The sequence below is a fragment of the Amblyraja radiata genome, chromosome 33 (genome assembly GCF_010909765.2).
Source record: "Amblyraja radiata isolate CabotCenter1 chromosome 33, sAmbRad1.1.pri, whole genome shotgun sequence".
Lineage (NCBI taxonomy): Eukaryota > Metazoa > Chordata > Chondrichthyes > Rajiformes > Rajidae > Amblyraja > Amblyraja radiata.
Genome location: NC_045988.1, coordinates 28,219,826 through 28,244,811, shown reverse-complemented (window position 1 = coordinate 28,244,811; position 24,986 = coordinate 28,219,826). Strand labels below are relative to the sequence as shown.

The 24,986-nt window shown below is 43.9% G+C and overlaps 1 protein-coding gene across 3 annotated transcripts in view; it reads right to left on the bottom strand.

Annotated features, from left to right (window-relative positions):
• The window catches only part of prdm10 (PR/SET domain 10), a 220,558-nt gene that overhangs the window by 153,826 nt on the left and 41,746 nt on the right, over positions 1–24,986 (bottom strand). For all 3 annotated transcript variants that reach the window (XM_033049823.1, XM_033049825.1, XM_033049824.1), the window contains exons 2-4: positions 24,016–24,182; positions 3,585–3,749; positions 3,045–3,104 (exon numbers count right to left, since the gene is read on the bottom strand). In XM_033049823.1, coding sequence (XP_032905714.1) covers positions 3,045–3,104; positions 3,585–3,749; positions 24,016–24,105 — 315 coding nt within the window. In that variant the 5' untranslated portion in view covers positions 24,106–24,182. The remainder of the gene's footprint in view (positions 1–3,044; positions 3,105–3,584; positions 3,750–24,015; positions 24,183–24,986) is intronic.

Below are 24,986 nucleotides of genomic sequence, written 5' to 3'. Positions count from 1 at the left end.
TCATCGGGAGCTCGAGTTCTGTTTTCCGGAGCTCCCGCAACTACAGCTGCGTCCGCTGGACTGGAGGACGGCAGCTTCGGCAGCTTCGACCGCTCCGGGCCGCGGAGTTTGAACCGGCCCGTTTGCGGAGCACGGATTCAGCCGCGAGACTTACCTACCATCACCCGGCGGGGCCACAACATCGGAGGCTTGGATTGCCTCAGCGCAGAGGGAGAGCAAGGAGGGAAGAGACAATGACTTTGGGACTTAAACTGTGTTGAGTGTTTGTTATTTATTCTATGTTATGACTGCAGGCTAAACCATTTCATTGCACTGAAAAGTGCAATGACAATAAATTGAATCAAATCAAAATTCAAATCAAATCTTTGTTGGGTACAAGATGCTTGGGAATTACATAACACTGGCACCAGAGTCAATCTGAAACTTGATGGCTTATGTGCCGACCTGCATCTCAGCGAATAGTCCTGAAGAGGAATTGTTTCCAGCTGCATTGATCTCAATGCAACTCACAGACTCTGTGTCGGAAATGGACGTTGTGTCAGATGTCTCTACGACCTTGTGCAGACCCCGTTTCTGCATGCTCTCCTTCCTCTGCTTGTGCAGCAGCAGGCAAAGTGGTTTTGTCGTCCGCATCTGTTGGAGTCCTTCCCATAAGCTGGGCATTCCTCCTTGCTACGCTTGTGCATCCTCAAACAGAACTTGCACTTGACTGGTCCCTGATTCTTCCTCTGTGAAGGAAAATCAACCATCTTTTCCCTCGGTTTGTATCGTTCCACCTTGTGTATTGTCGGCTCTTCGCCGATGACCTGCATTCTTGCCGCTGTTACCTCCGAGGATCTACATATGTCTACAGTCCCCTGCAGTGTCAGATTCCTCTTCTGAAGGAGTGTCTTCCTAGTTGACTGATCTGCAATACCAATGACGATGCAATCTCGAATGAGGCAATCACAGAAGTTGCATGTTTTAACAAGCTCCTTCAGCTCTGCAACATACGATTCAATGCTTTCCCCTGGTTTCTGGTCTCGTTTATTGAAAATGAATCTTTCATATGTTTCATTCGTCTCTCCTATGATGATGGTAGACATCTTGTCGATGATGACTTTCACATCCGTCTCATCTGCTACCATTTCGAACGTCAGGGTATTGGAGATTCGCAGTCCTTCCGGTCCAACAGTATGCAGGAATACTGCTTTTTGATACAGTTTCTCCTTCTTATCCAGATCTGTTATCACTGCATAATTTTCATATATTTGTTTAAACATTTTCCACTCGGTTCTCTTTGAGCTTTAGATTGGGTGGTGGAGCCACGTGGAAAGATACACTGGCCTGCACCATTTTGAAATATCAGCATATCCCCTCGCTCTTAATAGCTTATGTTATCTTTAAGCAATCCTCCACAGCACGTCGTTTCAGCCCTCGACCCCCACAGTACTGATTTACACACTGCGTCTTATCTTTGTGTGCTCACTGACCTGCATACCGTTCTACTCATGCATGCAGCTAGCACCGCTGCCACCATGTTTTGATATGTGTCTGCTTGCGATATAGGTAAAACTAGCACATATTAGACAGAGAAAAATGGCTCCACACACACTCGTGTTGGGATCAAGAGCAGGAATTATTTATTTCCAAGGTCAAAGGTCACTGACTGATTTACTGAGCATGTGCAAGAATGAATACAGCTCATATACATAAATTATACGGTTATTGTCACATGGAATGAGTTGCCAGAGGAGGCAGTTGAGGCAGGCATTATCATGATATTTAAAAGACCCTAGACCATGGGGGACCAGTTGGGTCCCGTCCCCTCAACGCGCGGTTGGGGGGGTGAGGGGGGTGGGAGAGGGAGGGGGGAACACACACTAACAACCCCCTCCCCCCACACACACACTAACCACCCCCCTTGATATTATATAAATATTATTAATTGGCTCCTTTTACCACATCCCCGCCCTATCTCGAGAAGCAGAAAGAGTACGGCAAAGAAAGAGAGAGGGGGGAGGGAGATGGGGGGAGGGGAGGAGAGAGGGGGAGGAGAGGGGTAGGAGAGGCAGGGGGGAATGGGGAGAGAGGGGGAGGGGAAATGTGAGGGGGAAGGGGAGGGGGGAGGGGGGAGGGGGAGAGAGGGGGGAGGGAGGTGGAGAGGGGGGCTGAAGGGGGAGGGGTGGGTGGTGGGGGAGGGGAGCGGTAGGGGGAGGGGGAAGGGAGAAGGGAGAGAGGGGGAGAGAAGGGGGAGGCCGGCCGAATGCAAGTTACGCGGGGGGTGGGGGGGTTTACATAACTCGCAGCTCATGGAAAACAGTGCCCAGCAGGCTGCGCGTTGCAAACTGCGCAGCTCGCCGTGAGGAGCAGAGGCATTGTGACATCATACAGCTCACTTCAGCTCGTTAGATTTAAAAAAGATCTCAGATTGGTGAAGAATTTTAGTAAAAAAACTCAAGAAATATATAATCAAATTTTCACATGAGGCGATTTTCGAGATCATGAGGTAAATCTCTACCGGAATATGTAAAAATTTCACCCAGCGCGTTGGGTTTTCGAGGAGATGTGAATCACAGAAAAACACACAAATACACACACACACACAAATAAATACATCCAAGATCAGAGTTTTATAGTAGCTCTACTCAATAACCAAAAATCTGTAGCCTCCTTTTGCTCTAGTATTTTATTTAATTCACACGTTTAATGAAAAATGTTTTATTATTAATAAATAATGTTTTATGGGTCATTCCTAACTGTCACTGTATGTCATGTTGTCACTTGCAGGCAGAGCACCAAGGCAAATTCCTTGTATGTGAATACTTGGCCAATAAGCTTATTTATTCATTCATTCCATCTTACACTGCTCCATGTATACGTATAGAGGAATCTCTTCTCCAGCTCACCAAAAATAATGCACACAAAATAATGCACACAAAATTACCTGTCCAAACTACAACAACATGCACATGGTCACTTCCACCACCCCTTAACTTAGTGCTCCCCATCAATAAGAGGTCTGTTAATTTAAAGCAGCTAAATGATCAAAATAGCCTTTGTACCTGCTGGGTGGTTGTGTCCTGTTGAATGTATGCTACCTGGGATTGATCTGTAAAAACGGCCTTCAGGGGGAAAAAAAAGAGGGCATTACACCAGACGATAATTATCTGTAGTAATAACTTTCATAGGAATGTTATTAGACTGCTGTTGACATAGTGCAGTCTAGGAAAACGTTACGATGTGATAATCCACAGACCAACATTTGATCCCAGATGCGGGTTTAATTATATCATAAAATGGAAGGACACTGCTTTACTATATATCACATCCATCTGGATAAATGTCTAGAAACCTCATAATTAAAGATAAAATGATAACTCATTAACACCTCCAGGAAGATGCAATTCCAGTGTTCCCATCACATCCCATCAAGAACACAGATGCTTGGTCAGGAAATGGGCAGCAAAGCAAGTATTCTAATAATTGCTGTGCAGAGTGCTCCATCCACTCCTATCCACTGGCTCCACCACCATTAAAGCCTCAAGAAACATTCAATTGCCACACAACCAGAGGCACTGAAAAGACCACCATACCCAGCTTACCTGCGTCCCGTCGGCTTGGTGAATGTACACCAGGGTGTGTTCTGCCCCATCTACAGAGGTGTAGGATGTCCCATCGGCTGCATACACCACTTGTTGGGATAGTCGGTCCTGTTCATCTGTGTAAACAATCTGAGCAACTGTACTGCTCTCCGGAACAAAATGTACCTGAGGAAGAAAAATATCAGTTCTAAGAAATCTTAGGACACCAAAGAAAACCTCAATTTGTCACCAACTAAAGCCATTCACTCAGCTCAAACCCAAATCTCCTCCTATTGAGGATCTGAGTTGTTTGTGTTGAAACGGTAACACGATGATAAACAATAAAGCAGGAGATTGATCAAAATGCTTCCAGGGATGAAGTACTCAGCCATGTGGTAGATTGCAACAACCAAGGTGATTCTCCTTGAAGCAGAGTAACGAGAGGATCTGATTAAGTCACTTCGAGTCATGAAGGTTAAACATAGAGTCAGAGTGAAACAGTGTGGCAACAGGCTATTATTGCTATCGAGGGAGTGTGGCATATGTTCAAGAGATTAATTCCCGGGTGGCTATGTTGAAAGAATTGAGCGACTGGACTTGCAATACACTGGAATTCAGCAGGATGAGAGGGTATGTTATTGAAACAAAAATATTATTAAGATTATTAAGTTTATTACCTCCAAACCTGCCCTATCCATGTACATGTCTAACTGTTTCTTAAACGACGGAATAGTTGCAGTCTCATCTATCTCTTCTGGCAGCTTGTTCCATACATCCACCACCCTTTGTGTGAAAAGGTTACCCCTCTGATCCCTATTAAATCTTTACCCCTTCACCTTGAACCTATGTCCTCTGGCCCTCGATTCCCCTACTCGGGGCAAGAGTCTCTGTGCCACTACCCAATCTATTCCTTTCATGATTTTGTACACCTTGAAAAGATCACCCCTCATCCTCCTATGGTCCAAGGAATAGAGACCCAGCCTACTCAACCTCTCCCCTATAACTTACACCCTCTAGTCTGTATAGCCTAAGCCTCAGAATACTCTCTAGTAACTTTCCAACTACAGATGTTAAGCTCATCGGCCTATAGTTCGCAGCATTTTTCCCTGCAGCCCTTCTTCTTTTTTTTAATAATATTTTTATTTATTAGAAGTACAGTAAGTGACAGTAGTACCAGCCACATTTATATTATTACATTAATTGTACCCCTTCATTTTTTAAGCTTTAAGGAAAGATATAAATAAAGAAAGTAAAGAAAGTGAGATAGAGTCGTGTTAGTGTGAAAATGATCAAAAAGAAAACCCCATTAAACAAAGAGTTAGGGAAAAAGGTTAAGGAATGGGCCATAGAAAAGAAAGAAAGAAAAAGAAACACAAGCTCTATTACGAAAACCGTGCAAAAAGGGATATACCAACTTCGTATTTTTCATCCCCCCTTACCAGATCCTGACACCATTTATTTTTAAAGTACTGTTGCACCTTATACTTGTAGTAAGTCGATAAATGCAGTCTTTTGTAAGTTGTCTGATTTGCCTGCGAGGAGGAGTCTCATATCTTCCAGGTGTAATGTTTCAAACATATTTGAAATCCACATATTTATTGTTGGTATAGGAGCGTTTTTCCAGAATTTAAGTATAAGCTTTTTTCCCGTTATTAACCCATAATTAAATAGATTATTTTGAAACACATTTAGTTCAGGGCTACCTTCCATTGTTCCAAAGATAATCAATTCTGCTTTTGGTATCAGTTTTATTTTAAATAATTTTGTGAAGATTTCAAAAATTTCAGTCCAGAATTTTTGAATTTTTATAAAAAAAACAAATGAGTGCGCTATTGTAGCTTCTTGAGATCGGAATTTTTGAATTTTTATAAAAAAAACAAATGAGTGCGCTATTGTAGCTTCTTGAGATCGGCATTTATCACAAATAGGTGAAACGTTATGAAAAAGTTTACTTATTTTGGTTTTTGAATAGTATAATCTATGTAAGATGTTAAATTGAATTAATTGAGCATTAATTGAGCATTTATGCACATATAGTAAATGTTTATCCCACATCTCTTTTGAAATGTTTATAGCTAGTTCTTGTTCCCAGTCTCTTCTAATACCGTCGGTTGATGGTATTTCTATATTTACAATGATGTTATACAAGTATGATATTAAATTTGCTTATTTGGCCTTTGTCTTCATTGCTTCGTCCAGTAAATCTGGTGGCATATTATAATAATCTTGTGTATATTTTTTCAGATAGTCACATATTTGAAAATATTTAAAATAATAATTATTTCTCAAATTATATTTTAATTGTAATTGTTGGAATGATAATCATTTTCCAGTTTCATACAAGTCTCCGAGCGTTTTAATTCCTATTCTTTCCCATTGTGTAAATGATTTATCTATAATAGAGGGTTTAAACGACGGGTTATTAACTATTGGAGATAAAAGAGATAGATTTCTTAATTTTAGGTTATGTTTTATTTGTTTTAAAGTTCTAATTGTACTATGTATAATTGGATTTTTATTGTATTTTGTGTTATTCAGGTTCATTGGTGAGAGGAGGATCGCTCCAATATTGCAAGGGGAGCAGTCCTCTCTCTCCAATACAATCCAATCCAATCCACCTGCTGGGCAGAATTGTCCAGCAGGTGAATCATATTTTTGATATTTACTGCCCAATAATAGTACATAAAGTTAGGGAGTGCTAAACCGCCCAATTCTTTGGGTTTGCTCAAGTGTGTTCTTTGTATTCTGTGGGATTTATAGTCCCATATAAAATTTGTACTGTCTGAGTTCAGTTTTTTTAAAAACTTTTTTGGTAGGTATATAGGAATTGATTGGAATAGGTATAGGATTTGTGGTAGAAAGATAATTTTTATAGCATTTATTCGACCCATTAAAGACATCGGAAGCGTTTTCCAGAATTTGATTAAAGTATTTAATTTCTTAAGTAGGGGACTATAAATTGCATTAAACATAGCTTGATATTGTCTAGTGATTTCAATTCCCAAATATTTAAATTTTTTTGTAGCTATTTTAAAAGGGAATTTTAAGAGGTGTGTTGAGTCTTTCTGTTTTATCGACATGATTTCACTTTTATTCCAATTTATTCTGTATCCTGAGAAAGATCCAAATTCCCCAATTAGGTTTAATATGTTTGGTATACTAATTTGGGGTTTTGTGATGTACAAAATATTTTATTATTTGAATATTTTGTATTATAACCGCGGATATTCGGATGTGTTCTGATTATTTCAGCTAAAGGTTCAATTACAAGAGCAAATAACAGCGGTGATAGTGAGCATCCTTGTCTATTGCCCCATGATAATTGGAATTTCGTAGATAATATATTATTAGTTAATATTCTAGCCGTAGGCTTATTATATAATAATTTTATCCATGAGATGTAATTCTCTCCCTTTTGAAATTTTTGCAGTACTTTAACCAGGTAGTCCACTTGATCGAATGCTTTTTCTGCATCCAATAAAATAATTGATAAGTCTTGTTCTTCAGTTTTATGTGAATGCATTATATTGAGCAGACGTCTCAGATTATTAGATGATTGTCTCTTGGGTATGAACCCTGTTTGATCCGCATTTATTAATTTACTAACGTACTTACTAGGTCTTCTAGTTAGTGTTTTCGCTAATCTTTTTTGATCTGTATTTAACAGTGCAATAGCACTTCTTGAAAAGAGACACAACATTTGCCGCCATCCAGTCTTCCAGCACCTCTCCTGTATTTAAGGACGACTCGCTAATTTCAACCAAGGCTCCCGCAATTTCCTCTCTAGTTTCCTGCAATGTCCTTAGATATATCTGAGCAGTCCCTGGAGATTTGTCTACCTTCATACACAGTAGTACCTTCAGTACTCCTTCGATGGTAACACTGACCGCTCTCAAGACAATTCCACTGACAACCCCAAGTTCCTCCGTCCTACTGTCTTTCTCTTCGGCAAATACAGAGGAGATATACTCATTGAGGACCTTGCTCATCCCCGGTGGCTCCACACAGAGGTGACCGCTTTGATTCCTGAGAGGGTGCCACTCTCCCTCTAGTTACCATTTTCCCCTTTATGTATTTGTAAAATCTTTTGGGATTGTCCTTAATGCGACACACCAGAGCTATCCCCTGGCCCCTTTTTGCCCTTATGATCACCTTTTCAGTTTACTCCTTAGTTCCCGAAACTCCTCCAGGGATGCACTTGATCCCAGCTGCCCATACCTGTCCCATGCATTCTTCTTGTTTTTGACCAATGCCTCAATTTCCCTCGTCTTTTGCGTTATGTTTGCCTGCTTTGCCCTTCACTCTAACGGGGACGTACATATCCTGAGCTTTCGTCAGCACACTTTTAAAAATATCCCACTTGGCTGATGTTCCTTTCCCATCAAATAACCTGCTCCAGTCAACTCATACCCTTCTCTCATACCCTCAAAGTCGGCCTTACCCCAGTTGAGCATTTTAGCATGTGGACCCACTTCGTCCTTATCCATACCTATCTTAAACCTAAACAAACTGTGGTCACAGATCCCAAAAGGCTCCTCCACAAACACTTCACTAACTTGCCCTTCCCAATTCCCAAACACTGGATTTACAGCGTTGCCCTCCCACGTGTGGGGGTCTCTACATACTGCTTAAGAAAACCCTCCTGAACACTTCTGAGGAATTGCACCCCATTTAAACCCTTCACACTGTGATTTTCCCAGACGAAATTGGGAAAGTTAAAATCCCCAACTACAACAACAACCTTATTTGACCTGCAGCTGTCTGCAATCTCCTGGCATATTTGTTCTTCTAATTCCTGTTGACTATTTCAGGGTCTGTAATATACAAGGTGATCAAGGGAGGAACTGAAGGGAATCCACATTAGTCAGGTAATGGTGTTAGGTAAACTGTTGGGACTGAAGGCAGATAAATCCCCAGGGCCTGATGGTCTGCATCCCAGAGAGGTGGCCCAAGAAATCGTAGATGCATTGGTGATCATTTTCCGATGTTCTCTTGACTCTGGATCAGTTCCTGTGGACTGGAGGGTAGCCAATGTAACCTCACATTTTAAGAAAGGAGGGAGAAAACAAACGGGGAATTATAGACCAGTTAGGCTAACATCGGTAGTGGGGAACATGCTTGAGTCGATTGTTAAAGATGTTATAGCAGCGCATTTGGAAAGCAGTGACAGGATCACGCTTGACTAATCCTCTGGAATTTTTTGAGGCTGCAACAAGTAGAATGGATGAGGGAGAGCCAGTGGATGATACAGGAGAGCCACTGGAATTTTAAAAATCCTTTGATAAAGTCCCACACAAGAGAGTAATGTGCAAAATTAGAGCACATGGTATTGGGGGTAGGATATTGACATGGATAGAGAACTGGTTAGCAGACAGCAAGCAAAGAGTAGGAATTAACGGCTTCTTTTCAGAACGACAGACAGTGACTAGTGGGGTGTGGAAAAGCTCAGTGCTGGGACCCCAGTTATTTACAATATAACGATTTAGACGAGGGAATTAAATGTAACATCATCAAGTTTGCGGAAAGCTGGGTGGCAGTATGAGCTCCGAGGACGATGCTATGAGGCTGCAGGGTGACTTGGGTGAGTGGGCAGATGTATGATAGATGCAGTATAATGTGGCTAAATGTGAGGTTATCCACTTTAGTGGCAAGAACAGGAAGGCAGATTATTATCTGAATGGTGTCAGATTGGGAAAATGGGAGATGCAACAAGACCTGGGTGTCCTTGTACATCAGTCACTGAAAGTAAGCCTGCAGGTACAGCAGGCAGTGAAGAAAGCTAATGGCATTTTGCCTTCATTGCGAGAGGATTTGAGTTGAGGAGCAATTTCCCCTTCGTAAATCCATGCTGACTCGGACCGATCCTGTTTCTGCTATCCAAATGTTCGGCTATCTCATCTTTTATAATTGACTCCAGCATCTTCCCCACCACCGATGTCAGGCTAACTGGTCTATAATTCCCTGTTTTCTCTCTCCCGCCTTTCTTAAAAAGTGGGATAACATTAGCTACCCTCCAATCCACAGGAACTGATCCTGTGTCTATAGACATTGGAAAATTATCACCAATGCATCCACGATTTCTAGAACCACTTCCTTAAGTACCCTAGGATGCAGACCATCATTCCTTGGGGATTTATCAGCCTTCAGTCCCATCAGTCTATCCAACACCATTTCCTGCCTAATGTGGATTTCCTTCAGTTCCTCCGTCACCCCAGATCCTCTGGCCACTACTATATCAGGAAGATTGTTTGTGTCCTCCTTAGTGAAGACAGATCCAAAGTACCTGTTCAACTCATCTGCCATTTCCTTGTTCCCCATAATAAATTCACCTTTTTCGGTCTTCAAGGGTCCAACTTTGGTCTTAACTAATTTTTTCCTCTTCACATACCTAAAGAAGCTTTTACTGTCCTGCTTTATATTCTTGGCTAGCTTACCTTCGTACCTCATCTTTTCTTCCCGTATTGTCTTTTTGGTTATCTTCTGTTATTCTTTAAACATTACACAATCCTCTTGCTTCCCGCTCATCTTTGCTACGTTGTACATCTTCGCTTTAATTTTTATACTGTCCCTGACGTCCCTTGTCAGCCATGGTCGTCCCTTTCTCCCCGTAGAATCTTTCTTCCTCCTAGGAATGAACTGATCCTGCACCTTCTGTATTATTCCTAGAAATACCTGCCATTTGTGTTCCACTGTTATCCCTGCCAGTGTATTTTTCCAGTCAACTTTGGCCAGCTCCCCCCTCATGACCCCATAGTCCCTTTTATTCAACTGTAACACTGACACATCCGATCTACCCTTCTCCCTCTCCAATTGTAGATTAAATCTGACCATGTTATGGTCACTGCCTCCTAATGGCTCATTAACCTCGAGGTCCTTTATCAAATCCGGTTCATTACATAATACTAAATCCAGAATTGCCTTCTCCCTGGTAGGCTCCAATACAAGCTGTTTTAAGAATCCATCACGAAGGCACTCTACAAAGTCCCTTTCTTGGGGTCAAGTACCAACCTGATTTTCCCAGTCTACCTGCATGTTGAAATCTTCCATAACAACCACAGCATTACTTTTGCTACATGCTAATTTTAACTCCTGATTCAACTTGCACCCTATATCCAGGCTACTGTTTGGGGGCCTGTAGATAAGTCCCATTAGGGTCTTTTTACCCTTACAATTCCTTAGTTCTATCCATACTGACTCCACATCTCCTGTTTCAATGTCACCCCTTGCAAGGGACTGAATTTCATTCCTCCCCAACAGGGCAACCCCACCCCCTCTGACCACCTGTCTGTCTTTTCGATAGGAGGTATACACTTGAATATTCAGTTCCAAGCCCTGGCCCTCTTGCAGCCATGTCTCAGTAATTCCCACATCATACTTGCCAGTTTCTAACTGAGCCTCAAGCTCGTCCACCTTATTCCTTATACTTTGTGTATTCATATACAGCACTTTGACCTCCGTATTCACTTCCCCCCTCACAATTGGCCCTGACCTTACTCTGTTGTCCATTCTCGAGCTTTCCTTCCCATTATTCGAGAATCTTTTATAATTTTTCCTGTAGTCACTTCCCCTTCAACTCCATCTTTATACTCCCAATTTGTCAATCCCTCCCCCCCACTATTTAGTTTAAACCCAGACGTGTAGCCCTAGCAAACCTGCCTGCCAGAATGTCGGTTAATGCCAGTTAAGGTGTAACCCGTCCCTTTTGTACAGGTCACCCCTACCCCAGAAGAGATCCCAGTGGTCTATAAATCTAAATCATTGCTCCCTGCTCCAACCCCTCAGCCACACATTCAGATCCCTTATCTCCCTGTTCCTGTCCTCACTAGAATAAGGGGTTGGTCATTTAGGACTGGATGGGGAAAAACTTCTTCACCGAGACAGTTGTGAATCTGTGGAATTCTCTGCCACAGAAGGCAGTGGAGGCCAATTCACTGGATGTTTTCAAGAGTTAGATTTAGCTTAGGGCTAAAGGAATCAAGGGATATGGGTAAAAAGCAGGAACGGGGTACTGATTTTAGATGATCAGCTATGATCATATTGTATGGCGGTGCTGGTTCGAAGGGCCAAAAGGCCTACTCCTGCACCTATGTTTTCTATGTTTCTATCATTCCTCAGCCACCCATATGGCCTCACTAGACGAACGGTCCGTAATGTCACTACCGTGACATCCTCCTTGGACAATAATGCAACCCCCCCCTCCTCTTTTTCCCTCACCCCTGTCTCTCCTGAAGCTCCTGTATCCTGGAACATTGAACTGCCAGTTCTGCCCCTCCCTTAACCAGGTTTCAGTCATGGCTACAACGTCCCAGTCGTTCGTACCTATCCATGCCCTAAGCTCCTTTGCCTTACCCGTCAGGCCCCTGCATTAAAATACATGCAGTTTAAACCAACCCTGTCTTTCACCTGCCTATTCTGCCCACTACCCATTCCCTCACCACCCTCCATAGCAAATTTTAGCCTCTATCCTGTTCAACATCCTACCCCCGACAATGTTTCCCCCTCTACCCTCAAGCTCTGTGTCGAACAACTGGTACCAGTCTACACAGACATTTTCAATCAGTCCCTGCAAACCTGCACTGTCCCTGCCTGCTTCAAAGTCTCCACTATTGTTCCTGTACCCAAAAAGCCAAGGATTACTGATCTTAATGACTACAGGCCTTAATGACTACAGGCCTGTCGCACTGACCTCTGTAATCATGAAAACCATTGAAAGACTTGTGCTGGCGCACCAGAATAATATCACAAACCCCCTGCTGGACCCCCTGCAGTTTGCATACCGGGCCAATAGTTCAGTGGATGACGTAGTCAACCTAGGCTTGCATTTCATCCTCCGGCACCTAGACCGCCAGTGGACCTATGCAAGGATTTTGTTTGTGAATTTTAGCTCTGCATTCAACACAATTGTGCCAGTGCTACTACACTCCAAACTCTCCCAGTTGACTGTGCCTGAACCCCTCTGTCAGTGGATCACCAACTTCCTGACAAACAGGAAGCAGCATGTGAGGCTGGGAAAGTACATCTCGGACCCGCAGACCCTCAGCATACGAGCACCGCAAGACTGCGTACTCTCCCCTCTCCTCTACACCAACGACTGCACCTCCACAGACACCTCTGTCAAGCTTCTCAAGTTTGCGGACGACTCAACCCTGATTGGACTGATCCAGGATAGGGAGGAATCTGCCTACAGACAGAAAAAGACACAGCTGGTATCCTGGTGCCTTCGCAACAACCTGGAGCTCAATGCTCTTAAGACAGTGGTGTGGCGCCATCTGATAGTCGGGCCATTGTTTAGTCGAACCCTCAGAAGAAGCATGGGGGCAGGGGTTGGAGATAAACATAGAAACATAGAATATACGTGCAGGAGTAGGCCATTCGGCCCTTCGAGCCTGCACCGCCAATCAATATGATCATGGCTGATCATCCAACTCAGTATCCTGTACCTGCCTTCTCTCCATACCCCCTGATCCCTTTAGCCACAAGGGCCACATCTAACTCCCTCTTAAATATAGCCAATGAACTGGCCTCAACTACCTTCTGTGGCAGAGAGTTCCAGAGATTCACCACTCTCTGTGTGAAAAATGTTTTTCTCATCTCGGTCCTAAAAGATCTCCCCTTTATCTTTAAACTGTGACCCCTTGTCCTGGACTTCTCCAACATCGGGAACAATCTTCCTGCATCTAGCCTGTCCAACCCCTTAAGAATTTTGTAAGTTTCTATAAGATCCCCCCTCAATCTTCTAAATTCTAGCGAGTACAAACCGAGTCTATCCAGTCTTTCTTCATATGAAAGTCCTGACATCCCAGGAATCAGTCTGGTGAACCTTCTCTGTACTCCCTCTATGGCAAGAATGTCTTTCCTCAGATTAGGAGACCAAAGCTGTACGCAATACTCCAGGTGTGGTCTCACCAAGACCCTGTACAACTGCAGTAGAACCTCCCTGCTCCTATACTCAAATCCTTTTGTTATGAATGCTAACATACCATTCGCTTTCTTCACTGCCTGCTGCACCTGCATGCCTACTTTCAATGACTGGTGTACCATGACACCCAAATCTCGTTGCATCTCCCCTTTTCCTAATCGGCCACCATTCAGATAATAGTCTACTTTCCTGTTTTTGCACCAAAGTGGATAACCTCACATTTATCCACATTATACTGCATCTGCCATGCATTTGCCCACTCACCCAGCCTATCCAAGTCACCTTGCAGCCTCCTAGCATCCTCCTCACAGCTAACACTGCCCCATAAGGAATCAAACGTGTTTTTGTGTGTGCCTGGGAGAGATCCACGCAGCTATTCTGAGCTCAGGCACACCGCTAATGTTTTGAAGTTACTTCGTATTTAATAAAGCTTTTACTGGAGTTTACAATTCGCTTTATTGTGCTAAATTGGTGCTGACGTTTTCCAAACTGTGGTATTGGAAAAGCAAGCAGATAAGCAAAATGCAAGCAGATAACAGCCCGCCCGATGCAGTCGGCCCTCTGGCTCAGCAGAACGCCATTGCGGTTAAATTACCTGTGTTTTTGATGTTGCAGCCGCACGTATGGTTTGAGCAGGCTCAATTTCATATTCAGCATATACTGCTGACGACACAAAATACTATTTACGTGGTCGGGGCTTTGGATCAGGACATGGCCGGTCATCTTGTTCATTTTCTTCGCCAACCGCTGGCTGCTGGAAATTATGATGGCCTTAAGGCGCTCCTTTTGTGCACTTTCGGGCCCAGTGAGACCGAGCGGGCTGCGAGGATTCTGAGCATGGGCGGTCTCGGTGACTGCAAGACGGTTCTGATGAGCGAAATGCTTACCTTAATGACCGGTCATCAGCCCAGTTTCCTTTTCAAGCACGTATTCCTGGAGCAGATGCCCAAGAACATCCACCTGCTCCTCACGGGTGACGATTTTTCTGACCCGCTGCAGCTGATTGAACGTGTGAACGAACTGTGGGAGGACAAACAGCAGGGTGCCTTTTCCATCGGTCGGGTATCGGCAGGGCCGTGACGCAGCCCGCAGCCATTTCTAGTATCAGTTGAGGATTCCACCGGAAAGCTCGTATCGAGTGACGCGAGTAGAGTTAGGTGGTGCCACTACCACCAATGCTGGGGTCCTGCAGCCCACCAATGCCGTCAGCCCAGCTCGTCTCCAGGAAACACTGTGGCCCAACAAAACCTCCCGCCATGCTCATATCCGGGAAACGCTGCAGCCAGAAGAATCGCCTCTACGCCTCGGAACGTCTTTCGGGACGGTAATTTCTGGTGGACACGGGTGCCGAGGTCAGCGTTTTGCCCTCAGTGGGAGTCGACACTCAATCAGGTAAGCGGGGGCCCGCACTTACCGCAGTTAATGGCAGCCCCATCCGTACCTATGGTTTTCGCACGGTCCCGCTTATTTTCGGCTCCTGCCATTTTGCACGGACTTTCACTGTGGCCGACGTGTTCCAGCCATTGCTGGGCACCGATTTTCTACGGTCATAATCCCTGTTAGTTGATGTGCGTAGACAGCGGCCCGTACATTCTGGAACAATTTCCCTTCACCCCGCAACAGTTCCTCTGCCTCGCCTCGACCCAGTTTCTGCTGTTGACAATATATACACACAGATATTAGCGGAGTTACCTGCCATTCTGACCCCTCAGTTTCAATCAGGCGCTTCAAAACATGGGGTTTTACATCATATTATTACCACTGGACCACCACTGCATGCTCGGGCACGCCGTTTGCCTCCAGGCAAGCTTCGCAATGCCAAGGCTGAGTTCCGCCAAATGAAGGAGACGGGGTTTTAAATTATGTCACGGCGGCTGATCGACATCCTGTTCCACATAACCAGGATTATCCAAGACATATTCACGGCCCATTTGAATGGGGCCAACTTTTTTTCAAAGATCGACCTGGTGAGAGGTTATCATCAGATTCCAGTTCATTAGGTTGATGTCCCCAAAACTGCTATCAATACTCTTTTTAGGCTGTTCGAGTTCATACGTATGTCTTTCGGTCTTAAGAACACTACACAGGGTTTCCAGCATGTCATGGACATGGTGGGTTGTGGTTTGGACTTTTTATTTATTTACTTGGACGATATCCTCGTCGCCAGTCGCTCTAGTCAGGAGCACAGCGCCCACATCCGTTTGCTGTGATAGCGTCTCAGTGAATATCAAACTCATCAAAATGTCTTTTTTGTCTGAGTTCTATCACTTTTCTGGGCATCATGTTGCACCACAGAGGGTGGTGCCGCTCCCGAGTAAGGTTGACATCATTCGGCATTACCTCGACCATCCACGGTGCGTGGCCTGCAGGAGTTTGTCGGGATGGTCAATTTTTACCATTGTTTTGTGCTCGGATTGTGCAGCCGTTGTTTAGGTTCATGTCCAGCAAGCGACATGACCTAGTGTGGGACGGTGAAGCCAGGGCTGCGTTTGAGAGGAGGCGCTGGTGACAGCGACGATGTTAGTCCATCCTAGAGTCGATGCTCCAACTTCTCTGACGGTTGATGCTTCTGACACCGCTGTTGGGGGCGTACTTGAGCAGTTGATGGATGGGCGCTGGCAGCCTCTCGCCTTTTTCAGTCGGCACCTGAGGCCGGCTGAGCAGAAGAACAGTGCGTTTGATCGGGAGCAGGGAGTTTACCGCTTTCACGGGTCACAAGCCTCTCACTATCGCTTTTGCAAAGACCTCAGATCCCTTGTCAGCACGGCGGCAGCGCCATTGGGCTTACATGTCGGAAAATACAACTTGCGTCCGGCACATTGTGGGGAAGAGCAACCTGGTTGCGGATGCATTGTCCCGCACCGCCATCCATGCTGTTCATGAGTTGGCTTAGTGTATTGATTATACTGCCCTGGCTGCTGCGCAGCTTGACGATGATGAGGTGCTAGCCCACTGCACCTCTATTTCTGGTTTGGTGTTGGAGGATGTGCGGTTTGCTCCTGCTGGTGCCATGGTCCTCTGTTATGTGTCGACTGGTCAGCCGAAATCCATCCTTCCTGCAGCTTGGTGTCGCTGGGTATTCGATCTGGTTCATGGTTTGGCTCATCCATCCATCCGGTAGACGATTGCGTTGGTGGCGGGCAAGTATGTGTGGCATGGTCTGCGTAAGCAGGTCGGTCACTATGCGAGAACGTGTACCTCCTGTCAGACGTCTAAAATCCAGCGTCATGTCAGGGCGCCTGTGCCCCAGAGGCATTTTGACCGTACCCATGTGGATATTGTGGGTTCATTGCCACGTCCAGAGGGGTTACTCATCTGTTTACCATCTTTGATCGTTTCACTCGATGGCCGGAGGCTGTTCCGATTGCCGATACCACTGCTGCTACGTGCGCTCGTGCCCTCGCCGTTCATTGGATTGCTCGTTTTGATGTGCCGGTGGACACCTCATCTGACAGGGGGGCACAGTTCACTTCTGATTTGTGGTCTGCCATGGCCCGGCTGTTGGGGGCTCAGCTGCACCACACCACGGCCCACCATCCGCAATCCAATGGGTTGGTTGAGCATTTCCACCGCCGTCTCAAGGATGCTTTGAAAGCACAGCTGGGAGGTCCGGATTGGGTTGATGAGTTACTGTGGGTATTGTTGGGAATTCCCACTGCCCCCATGGAGGATCTGGCTACATCCTCTGCTGAATTAGTGTGCGGTACTCCGCTTACGGTTCATTCCGGCTGCGCAGGAGCAGCTGGAGTCGCCCTCCTCTGTGCTGTTGCGTCTTCGGGAGCAGGTGGGCAAGTTTTCTCCCATTCCAAGATCCCGGCACAGAGTGGCTTTTTCCTATGTCCCATCTGCCTTCAAGAACTGCCCATATGCGTTCCAGCGTCGGGATGCTCATCGTACGCCATTGCAACGCTCACGTGAGGGTCTATTCCGGGTGTTGCAGCACGGCATTTCAACTTCTGTGTTGGACGTGGGCGGAAAGCCTGAGACTGTATTTGTGGCGCATCTTAAGCCGGCTCATGTGGATATTGGCCAGCCGTTGCCGGTGGCTCAGCCCCCGTTTCCCGTGCCTGCGGAATGTCTGAATGTGGTTCCTGTGGTTACGAGATCGGGCCGCTGCATTCATCGGCCTGCTCGTTTTTGTTTTTCTGTTTCAGTGGGGTGGTTTGGCACCATCTGATAGTCGGACCATTGTTTAGTCGAACCCTCGGAAGAAGCTCATGATCGAGGGGCGGGGGTTGGAGATAAGGTGTGTTCATTGTTTTGAAGTTCCTTCGTATTTAATAAAGCTTTCTCTGGAGTTTACAACTCGCTTTATTGTGCTTCAGTGGAATTGATTGTGGACTATAGGAGAGCTCCCCCTCCTCTTCCCCCCACTCACCATCAACAACACCACAGTCACATCTGTGGAGTCATTTAAGTTCCTTGGAACCAACATCTCCATGGACCTTAAATGGGAGGCCATCATCGACTCCACAGTCAAAAAGTCCCAACAGAAGATGCACTTCCTGTGGCAGCTGAGAAAACACAATCTGCCACAGGCAGTGATGGTCCTGTTTTATAATGCCATCATAGAGTCTGTCCTCACCTTCTCCATCATGGTCTGGTTCGGCTCAGCCCCCAAGCATGTCATCTGGAGTCTGCAGTGGGTCGTTCGATCCTCCAAGAAGGTTGTTGGCTGCAACCTTCCCCCCATTGACGAACTGTACACTGCAAGGGCCAGGAAGAGAGCGGGCAAGATCATCTCTGACCCCTCTCACCCTGGCCACAAACTCTTTGAAGCACTTCCCTCTGGAAGGAGACTCCGGACTGTCAAAGCCACCCCAGCCAGACATAAAAACAACTTTTTTCCACGAGCAGTAGCTCTACTTAACAGCGAAAAGTCTGTAGCCTCCTTTTGCTCTGGTATTTTATTTTATTCTTCACGTGTTTAAATTATGTTTTATTTGTAATTGTCTACTGTATATCATGTTGTGATGCTTGCGAGCAAAGCACCAAGGCAAATTCCTTGTATGTATACATGCTTGGCTAATAAAATGTATTCAATTCAACATTTTTATTTATCTACATTAATTACCTTAACAGTGTAAGCAATCTAACACAAAGCTTGGCAGTATTGTCAGCTGCCAGAAAGATAGATATAGAAGGCAGGAAGGTATATGTAGGATGGTGGGCTGGGCAGACGTTGAGCAGATGAAGTTTAGAAGCGAGAGGGAGAGGTGATGCATTTTGACAGGGAGCAATTTCCTTTATTGTACATATAATTTGGCATCAAAAAGAGGAGCAATGTTTTGTGCATTTATATTCCCAGACAACGTGTGCGTGCGTTGATCATTGAAAGTGGCAGAGTAGAATGAGAAAGCAGTTGATATGTTATACAGAATTCAGAGCCTTTTTAACAAAGAGTCTATCAAAGTGTTCAATTCTGGTCACCACAGTACAACAGTAAGGATAAAATAGCATTAGTGAGTGTCCAGGGATGGTTTCTGGAATGGGGAACTACAGTTATGAGATATGCTGGAATAGTACTTCTTCCTCATGAGAAGACCGAGAAGAGATTTGATACATGTTGAAAATGTAGTCGGAAGTGGATTGTGGAAAGCTGTTGCTTTGAATGAAGGAGCCACGGGTTAGAGGTCATCTATATAAAGAGTGAAAGAATGAAGTGTGTCACATCGAAATTTTTATTTTTACACAACTCGTGGTTTTGTGGCTGGAATCTGTTCCAGATGTTACGGAGGCAGGATCCATTCCTTCCTCAAAAGAGAATTGGATAACTATATATTGAAGAAAAGTAGAGGCAGGGCGTGGAACTAACAAGTTGTGCCAAAAGACTGTTGGCACACATATAATGGGCGGAATGGCCTCCTCCTTTGCTGCATTCATCACCATAGAATAAAGGTAATTAGAAGAACAAGTGAGTAATTAGTGTTATGCAAAGCATTGCATTGGGGGGTAGGGTGTGGTGGAGACGTCCCTCAAAACAAGGGAAGGGATTTCACGCAAGGGGGCCACATGAGTGGCAAAGGTACGGGGGTAAATTTGTGCAAACACTGCGTAACGATGAATTGAACGCATGTATAGCCTCCGTGAATGTCGGAATAATTTTTTGCACAGTTCCTGTATTATATATTTTTGTCTAGGAAAGAACTGCAGATGCTGGTTTAAATCGAAGGTAGACACAAAATGCTGGAGTAAATCAGCGGGACAGGCAGCATCTCTGGAGAGAAGAAATGCGTGAAGTTTCGGGTCGAGACCCTTCTCAACCTGAAACGACACGCATTCCTTCTCTCCAGAGATGCTGCCTTTCCCGCTGAGTTACTCCAGCATTTTGTGTCTACTTTTGTACATGTTTTTTACTTGAATAGAATTTTTTTTGATTTTTTTTAAATTCAAAAGTGAGCAGTGTAGGTATCTCAAAGTCAAAGTCAATTTTATTCGTCATCTGGAAGGATATCTGAAAGGAAAGAACTTGTAGGACAAAGTGAAGAGCAGGGAGTGAAACAAGCAATAATGTGGTTACATAGAGCTGTACGGAGTCAATGGGTCAAACAGCCGCCATCTATATTGTAACCATTCTTTGATTCCGGTTTTAGTATTTCTGGAATTAAGACCTGGGTTCCCCAATGCAAGTTGCCCCGATTTTGAGTATGCATCCCCAATCTCCAGCTGTAATATTGGAAATGCTCATTCACTAACTGCTGAGCAGAACAATAAATTATGACAGGGCAGTCAGTTACAGTGAGCAGTTCAATGCTGAGCAAAACTGCACAAACTTTAGACATTTAACCGTCCATTTACACAAATCACAAAAAACAATGGACAGTACATGCAATTATTCAAAGTGCTAATGGAAAGACGATCATTAGTTTAAGGGCTGTAATACAACAGAGTGGATGTTATGTGACAGTTACATAAGAATTTGGACGAACCATGCCTAGAATACTGTGTTCCGTCTGGGCACCAAGTTTTGCAAAATATATGTTGGTATTTCAGAGGGTGCAGCACAGATTAGTCAGTATGTTAGTGGATAAAAAGTTTTGTGAGGCAGGGTGATATGCCCAGAATTGGTATTGTTTCCTTTATAGATGATGAGGTAAGAGTGGTATTTTTTTTTTTTAGTGAACAACTCAAATGCATATTTAAATGGGTTGGTTAGTAAGTTTGAAAACAACATCAAAATTGATCAAGTCGCAGACAATGTGGAGGGCTGTCAAAATACGCGGAAGGATATAGCCCAGCTACAGAAATGTGCAGAGCAATGGCAAATGAAATTGAATCCGAGCAAGTGTGAGATGTTGTACTTTTGGAGAGAAGAAGGTACGGTTAACGGCCAGACAGTGGGATAAATGTACAGAGGGATTTTAGCATCCCTGAAATGACAAGACAAGATAGAGTGAGAAAGAAATCGTATGATATGCTTGCCTTCATTAGTCAGGTATCGAGTACAAGAGCCAGGAAGTCATGTTGCAGCATTATAAGACTTCAGTTAAGCTGTATTTGGAGGGCCCTCCGTAATGTTTGGGACAGAGGCCCATCAATTATTTATTTGCCTCTGTACTTCACAATTTGAGATTTGTGTTTATATTATAATAGAGCTGTGTTATACATAGGTTTACAGGTACATAGGTTTATATGTACATAGGTTCCCCCCCCCCCCCCCCCCCCCCATTTTAGGGCACCATAATGTTTGGGACAAATGGCTTCACAGGTGTTTGTAATCGTTCAGGTGTGTTTAAATGCCTCCTTAATGCAGGTATAAGAGAGCTCTCAGCATCTAGTCTTTCCTCCAGTATTTCCATCACCTTTGGAAACTTTTATTGCTGTTTATTAACATGAGGACCAAAGATGTGCCAATGAAAGTTAAAGAATCCATTATGAGACTGAAAAACAAAAATAAAACTGTTAAGAGACATCAGCCAAACCTTAGGCTTACCAAAATCAACTGTTTGGAACATTATTCAATTGGAACTAATCGCAAAGGGACTGGGAGGCCAAGGAAGACCTCCACAGCTGATGACAGAAGAATTCTCTCTATAATAAAGAAAAATCCCCCAACAGCTGTCTGACAGATCAGAAACACTCTTCAGGTGTGGGTTTGTCAATGACCACTGTCCGCAGAAGACTTCATGAACAGAAATACAGAGACTACACTGCAAGATGCAAACCACTGGTTAGCCGCAAAATAGGATGGCCAGGTTACAATTTGCCAAGAAGTACTTAAAAGAGCAATCACAGTTCTAGAAAAAGGTCTTCCGAGGTCAGATGAGACAAAGATTATATCAGAATGATGGCAAGGGCAAAGTATGGAGGAGAGAAGGAACTGCCCAAGATCCAAAGCATACCAACTCATCCGTGAAACACGGTGTTATGGCCTGCCCATGTATGGCTGCTGAAGGTACTGGCTCACTTATCTTCATTGATGATACAACTGCTGATGGTAGTAGGATAATGAATTCTGAAGTGTATAGACACATCCTATCTGCTCAAGTTCAAACAAATTCCTCAAAACTCATTGGACGGTGGTTCATTCTACAGCAAGACAATGATCCCAAACATACTGCAAAACCAACAAAGGAGTGTTTCAAAGCTAAAAAATGGTAAATTCTTGAGTGGCCAAGTCAATCACCCGATCTGAGCCCAATTGAGCATGCCTTTTATATGCTGAAGAGAAAACTGAAGGGGACTAGCCCCCACAACAAGCATAAGCTAAAGATGGCTGCAATACAGGCCTGGCAGAGCATCACCAGAGAAGACACCCAGCAACTGGTGATGTCCATGAATCGCAGACTTCAAGCAGTCATTGCATGCAAAGGATATACAACAAAATACTAAACATGACTACTTTCATTTACATGACAATGCTGTGTCCCAAACATTATGGTGCACTGAAATGGGCGGGGCTATGCATAAACACTGCTGTCACTTCTACATGGTGAAACCAAAATGTATAAAAATGGCGTTTATTAAAATGTGACAATGTGCACTTTAACCACATGCAATTTTTTTCCAATTACAAATCTCAAATTGTGGAGTACAGAGGCAAATAAATAAATGATGGGTCTTTGTCCCAAACATTATGGAGGGCACTGTATATGCAGTTCCGGTTTCCCTATTACAGAAAAGACATAGAGGCTTTGGAGAAGGTGCAAAAAAAAAGATAAACACAACACTTTAGAATTTAACACCATATAATTGAGTGTGTGTGTGTGTGTGTGTGTGTGTGTGTGTGTGTGTGTGTGTGTGTGTGTGTGTGTGTGTGTGTGTGTGTGTGTGTGTGTGCGCGCGCCTCGAAAACCAGACTCCGAAATGTGAAGATGTTTACATATTTCAGTTGAGCTTTTCCTTGTTATTGTGGCATTTGAGGCCTTTAGATCATCAAAGGAATATGCAGGGAATGGAGGAGTATGCATCATGTGTAGACAGATGAGAATAGTTAACAAGCATCATGTTTGGCATGGACATGGTGAGCTGAAGGGCCGCTTTCTGTGCTCTACTGTTCTATGTTCTATGGTAGGGTAAAGAGATATTTGTTCCTTTGAGGAGGGTCATATGAAAGCTAGGTTATTCAAGGATAATAACAAGAAGCATTTCTTGATACCACACACAGTGGACATCCCAACTCTTTCTCCCAAATTAAGTGAAAATTACAAAGCCAAGCTTGGAATTTTTTTGTAAGATGTAGAATACTAATGGATTAAAATAAGATGGACAATTGTGCAGATCAACCAAATTCTAACTGAATGGTGGTACAATGGATGGTAGAAGAACCCAACTCATCCTGATGTTCCTATAAAGGTAGTAATGAGCATGGTTCCCTCATTCCTCACTGCTACTCATTCATTATTAAAGCTTTTGCCTTACCCAATTATCTTTAAGTCATTTCTCATCAATTGATCAGAGTCTAAAGCAGAATGGAGCTGAGTGCCTTCCAAGCATAGCAGAACTGGAAAGAGTTGTGGCATGCCATCTCAGATTTCGCACACCCCACACACCTAACAGCTTAAATATACGTGTAGGAATCTATCTCAAATGTATGTGGTGTACAGTATATGCTGGAATGGTGGGGAAGCATCATTTTTGTAAAGTTCTGAAGTTGAAACAATAGCGAGCTTAAATTGAGAACCTTGCAGCTGTTCTGGTTGGCGTTTGGGAATTAGATTACAGTCCTCTATTACTACATTTGAAAAGCCAGTCAGTGAGCATAACCTGGGCTACCAGTTAGGGACTGTGAGGAATATTTGCACTGTGCTGAAGAGGGCTACGAACTAATTGGAGAACAACCAGGAAACTTGGCAAGTCTACATAAATGTTCCTTTCTGATCCCTTTCCTCACATATTTGAAGCAGATCAAATATTCCTTTGCGTAAAATAATACCCCCAATTGTCACGGTGTCTGTGTAATGTGCTTCCCAGGCTGTGCACCTTCTATTCAGCAAAAGCAATCTGCCTGAAGCAACATCTCAGCAACACTATTGATCGGTGATTGATCACCAGATACGGTTATACCTCGTTTCACTGATTAGTTCCACTTACCTGGGTTGGAGTCTGATCATGCTCTGACGGTGTGCCCCAGACAGGACTGTCAGTCTTGGACTCCATAGTTGATCCTCTGAGAAGTCTCATGCAGCAAGAGTGGAAAATCTTCAGTAAGTCAGTTACTGTAGTCACATATTGACATCAGGAACAAATATAACCCAATCCTGGGAAAAGACAAATATGAAAACTTTGAATAAAAAGGTAAAGCAAAGATGAATAAGCTACAGGCAAGTGCAGCATTTCAGCATGTAGTTTATTTCAATAAGTCAGAAAGGTTTTGGGGCACTTCTCCACATTTCACAAATACGCAAACCACTGAAGGGCAAAAGCAAAAGATCTGAATGCTCTTAACATTAATATGGGTTGTCATTTACGTCTGTCAATTCCTAGAGCAAACTCTCTATTTCAAAAAAAAAATCCATTCAAGGATTTAGGTTAAGGCCGACGTATATTGATGTTCAAGCTGTTCAAATGAATGTGTCATATTTTAAATCCAACCATCATGTTAAATATTGACCACCAGGAAAATTCTAAGTGATGTTTATGGCCTAAGATGCAAACATATCGACAGACAATGAATTTGAAATTTTTTGAAACATGGAACTGCAGATGCCAGTTTACAAAAAAAAAGGCACTGGAGTACCTCAGTGGGTCAGACCTCATCTTACCAAATCTTATTGCCCTTAAAATAAAAGTGGTAAAATAGCACAATGCAAAGAGGCGGCCACTCTATGTTGGAGCTGTTACTTCATGATTTATTACCATCCATTACACACAAAAGCCTGCGCACAGCGGCAGTCCGCACGCATCAAGTCTTAATAATTTTTCAATTACACTCACCTGTGCATAATCAACAATGCTAATGACATCAGGGCCCCAGCTCTTATTAAGGAACTGGCCACTCAATCACACGACCGTTGAAGCCACTAATGATTACTATGCACACAGCCAGTCTCATACAATCTTCA